This window comes from Triticum aestivum, chromosome 1D, assembly GCF_018294505.1.
Source record: "Triticum aestivum cultivar Chinese Spring chromosome 1D, IWGSC CS RefSeq v2.1, whole genome shotgun sequence".
NCBI classification, from domain to species: domain Eukaryota; kingdom Viridiplantae; phylum Streptophyta; class Magnoliopsida; order Poales; family Poaceae; genus Triticum; species Triticum aestivum.
In genome coordinates, this window is record NC_057796.1 from 460,005,444 (window position 1) to 460,009,891 (window position 4,448).

The 4,448-nt window shown below is 47.9% G+C and overlaps 1 protein-coding gene across 1 annotated transcript; it reads right to left on the reverse strand.

Annotated features, from left to right (window-relative positions):
• Positions 1 to 1,752: 1,752 nt before the first annotated feature.
• Positions 1,753 to 4,198, reverse strand: LOC123182937 (fosmidomycin resistance protein). The gene is made up of 3 exons (XM_044595635.1): positions 3,719 to 4,198; positions 2,786 to 3,513; positions 1,753 to 2,670 (listed from the first exon to the last, which is right to left on the reverse strand). Exons 1-3 carry the CDS (start codon positions 4,028 to 4,030, stop codon positions 2,256 to 2,258), a joined length of 1,455 nt encoding a protein of 484 aa, XP_044451570.1. The 5' UTR covers positions 4,031 to 4,198; the 3' UTR covers positions 1,753 to 2,255.
• Positions 4,199 to 4,448: the final 250 nt, after the last annotated feature.

A 4,448-nucleotide genomic window follows, 5' to 3' on the forward strand; every position in this document is an offset into this window, starting at 1 on the left:
TGTTCCCTTTATCAGTAGGTATAGGTATAGATTCTTGGGTCCCCGTAGAAAGTTTAAATTTGGATGGTTGCCTAGATTCATTTGTATGGACTTTTGTTCTGGATGTCTTGGAGAAGCTAGCATTAATAGTACTGGATGTGAATTTATTTTGATGTATTGGCATTAGTACTACTACTGATTGTACCCTCCATTGTTGTTAGATGTTGCCACTTCATCTATTGAGTAATTAGTACTTTCGTATGTTGAACAATTTCAAATTATGGTCGTAAATAAAAAATTCAAGTTAAGATCAATTATATGATTCTATCATGCTATTCCTATTTGCATGTTTTATCTTTTATATATGATTGAAGTGCATTGTTGGTCCCTAAACTATTTCAGGGATGTAATGTAGCTCCTCAAACTATGAAAATCAGCATCCAGGTCCTCAAAGTGCAGTAAATGTGTCATTCAGGTCCAAAATCTGTCAGACCCCGCCTTACCGGCCAGCTGATGCCGTTGACCCGAGACACGTCGGACAAGGGACCCCGCAAGGTAACGGCCAGTGACGGAATTACACAAATAAATTTCAGGGAAAACATTTTCAAAACTCTCGTTCACGACTTTCAATGATCATTAATTTGTGGTTTGCGAACAATTTTTCAAAATTCTCGTCCGCGAACATTTTTTTTGAAACCTTGAACATTTAAATTAATGATCATTTTGTAAATTCATAAACATATTATCAAATTCATGAACATTTTCTCAACTCCGAACATTTTTGTAAATCCGTGAACATTTGTAAATTCACAAAATATATAAATCACTATTTATTTATAAAATATAATGAAAATTTATGAAAATTGTGCGAACTTTTTTCAAAATCATGATTCGCGAACATTTTTTGTGGTTCGTGAACATCTTTTGAAAATTATCATTCACGAACAATATTGGTAGTTTGCAAACATATTTTTTTATTTCAAAATTTATCATTTGCAAACATATTTTTTAAATCATGAATATTTTTTCCAAATTCATTCTTCACAAAGATTTTTCAAATTCTCCGCTTGGCAACATTTTTGTAAGTCGCGCACATTTTTTCCATATTTACAAACAATATTTGTGGTTCGTGAACATATTTTTAAATTTATTGTTCGTAAATAAAATTTTTTAAGTTGCGAACATTTATTTCATATTTGCGAACTTTTTTTTGTTGTTCGCGAACATATTTTCAAATTTATTGTTCGTGAACATATTTTCTTTTCTAATAAAATGTATCGTTTGCAAAAAAATTCTTAAGGTCGCGAACATTTTTTCTCTTCCAAATTCATTGTTCGTGAACTTTTTTTCAAATTCATCGTTCACGAACATTTTTTAAAGTCGCAATTGTTTTTCCATATTCAAACATTTGTATAAACTAATAAAAAAATTATTAAAGTCGTGAAGATTTTCCCATATTCATGAACAATTTTTGAAACCATGAATTTGAATTTATTTGCATATTTTCGTCATGAGTCGTTACATTGAGGGCCCCCTTCTAACAAGCACGGGTCAACGGCGTAGCTGGCCGGTCAGGTGAGGTCAGATAGATTTTGGGCCTGAATGGCACACTTACTGCACTTCGAGGACCAGGATGCAGATTTTCATAGTTTAAAGACCTACATGACACCCCTGAAATATTTCAGGGAACTAGAATGCACTTCACTCTTTATATATTATACAATTCGTATAAAATGGTGTTATATTCATTTATACATGCGAAAAACAAGAGGCTGTGAAAAAATTATAAGCTCTTAAGATTTTGAATACACACTCTTAAAATCCTGGGATCCGCCCATGCTACCGAGAGTATGCTCTAGTGAATACTACCCCTAGGCTTGCTATATAGGGGACGAGAGCTAGAGTTTACATGTGCCTAACCGATCTCACGCCGAGATCATCTTGGCTTGCATGTCTCACTGTGAGCTGCTCCCAGACCGCCTCTTGGAGCTGGGCCAACATCAGGCCTTAAACATCGAAGCTGGTGCAGGTCACAATAAGATTCATAACCCTGCAGCGGTTCGATCTGAAGCCGATTTATGGTGTAACGTTCTGGAAAGGATTACAGAACTCACAACCCAGATGAATTTTGAGGAGGACAGGTGCATCACGTGACTGAATTACTTCTATCTTTGGTATAAATAAATGAACGAGAATAAGAGTTCCAGTCATGCAGAGTTGTTCAATGGTCCTTTTCGAACCCGACACCGATTTGAAAATGCAAAACCTGTAGACTGCTAGTCTGTCGTGGTCGTGGGTATCAGCCTCTGGGTTAAGGAACCGGCAGGAGAGGATTCTTCGTCTTGGTGGGCACGAACCGCACTTGATTCAGTGCCGTCGTCTTCCTCTGTTGCCATGAGATTCACGGTGTCTCTGTCCCGGGGGTAAGTGCAGTACAAGAGGCCATAGGTCAAAGAGCAGATGGCCATGGGCACCGCCAGCTCCACGTACATCGCCTTGGCCAACGCAGCCGCGCTCCCTCTGTCCATGTCCACGCTCGACTCGGAGGAAACCGGCTTGTACCCGAACACGCGCTCCGCCAGAATGCCCACCACCGGCGGCGCGAACGAGGCGAACACCGACTCGAAGCATTTGTCCAGCGCGTACACCGTCGTCCTCGCCTTCGCCGGCACGATCTCCGCGAAGATGGGGCTGCATATAATAAGCCATTCATTTGGAGACTGAGCAATGCAATGTAGAGTAGTTGCAAGATGATGTTTGTTGTTGCAGGATTGATTGGGGAAGAAATGGTTGGTTTCTGACTAACTTGTTTGTGGACGCGGCGTTCCAGGAAATGGCGAAGCCCATGACGAAGAACACGGCCGCGTGCGCCACGCCGGTGGACGGGTCGTTGGGCAGGCCGAGCAGCAGGACGGCGCCGAGCGGGAGCGCCGACGCGGAGCTGATCTGCGCCAGCGCGATCCTCCCGGCGTCGGGGAACCGCCGCGAGACGGCGTCGCCGACGACGCCCCCGAAGAGCGCGCCGAGGGCGGTGGCGAAGAGGTAGAGCCCCGTGATGATGCTGGTCTCCCAGTGCGTGAACCCCATGAGCTCCAGCCACATGGTGGCGAAGTTGAGCCCCGACCAGGCGATGAGGCCGGCGACCCCCTGCGCGACGATGACCTGGAACGTGGGCACCGCGATGACGGCCCTGGCGTCCCGGAGCAGCTCCCGGGCCTCCTCCCTCGCCGACGCCGCGCTCTTGGACTTGGAGTGCGGGTCGGCGGCGAGCAGCCACATGAGCAGGCCCAGCGCGACGCTGATGATGCCCACGATGTGGAACGCGAGCCGCCAGCCGGGGACGCCGAGGAAGGTGAACGGCGCGAGGAGCACGCCGAAGGAGCCCCCCACGATGGAGCCGAGGTTGCAGGTCATCTGCAGCCAGCCGAACGCGGCGCCCCTGGTGTGGTCGTCCGTGTAGTCGGCGACCAGCGAGTTGATGGCCGGAATGACCAGCGCGAGGCCGATGCCGTTCAGCCCCCGCGAGATGGCCATCTGCACACCACAATTTAAGTTTCATTCATTTCAATTCGTCTGCCGGCGGCGCCGTCGCAATTCGCAGCTCCAAAGAGAAACATGTGCAGAGTTGACTTCGCCGGTCATGGCAGTTTAATTTCATTCATTTCACGGAAAACAGAGGGGATAATAACCTCCCTCCATTTGGCGGTAGCTGCGGGCAGAAGTGAAACTGAGAAAGAACCTGGAGGTAGGTGCGGGAGATGGCGACGAGGAAGGTGGCGGCGGCCCAGAGGAAGGCGCCGACGGCGACGACTTTGGCGCGGTCGTGGCGCGCGGAGGCGTAGGCGGCGAGCGGGAAGGAGAGGGCCTGGACGAGCGCGCGGCAGAGGGTGAGGGAGCCGAGCGCCGTGGGGGAGACGGCCAGCGCGGCGCCCACCTCCCGGTACACCGCCGGCAGCAGCACCTCGTCCGCCTTCTCCAGCATCGACGTCAGGTTCACCAGCACCAGCGTCCGGCGCCGCGTCGACGCCGCCTCCGCCTCCGCCTCGCTCATCTCTCCGCCGCCTGGCTAGCTAGCTCGATTTGGCCGGCGAAGAGAAAGAGGCGTCTCCCCCCTCTCGTCCCTTGTCTGCTGCTACGCGGAGGAGGAGCAGAGTTTGCAGATCGGAAGCGACATTGACCCCGGGCGGTGGGAGCAGCTGAGCTGGAGATATAATCCATGCCATGTGTGTGGGTGTGGATATTCAAGTCAAGAACGCTGTTTGGTGGTTGCACGTTCCGTCCAATATATCCACGTATATTCGGTATGCAAGGCTTTTTTTTCCTCTTTCGGATAGCGGCTTTTTTGGATGGTCTGGAAGAACCGGTTTTCAGAAAATCTCAGAAATTTCAGCTTTCTTTGTCCAAAAACATTCAAGTGAATTTTGAATCCAACATATTTTGGCGTAAAATTGCTAAACCAAAATTGTGAA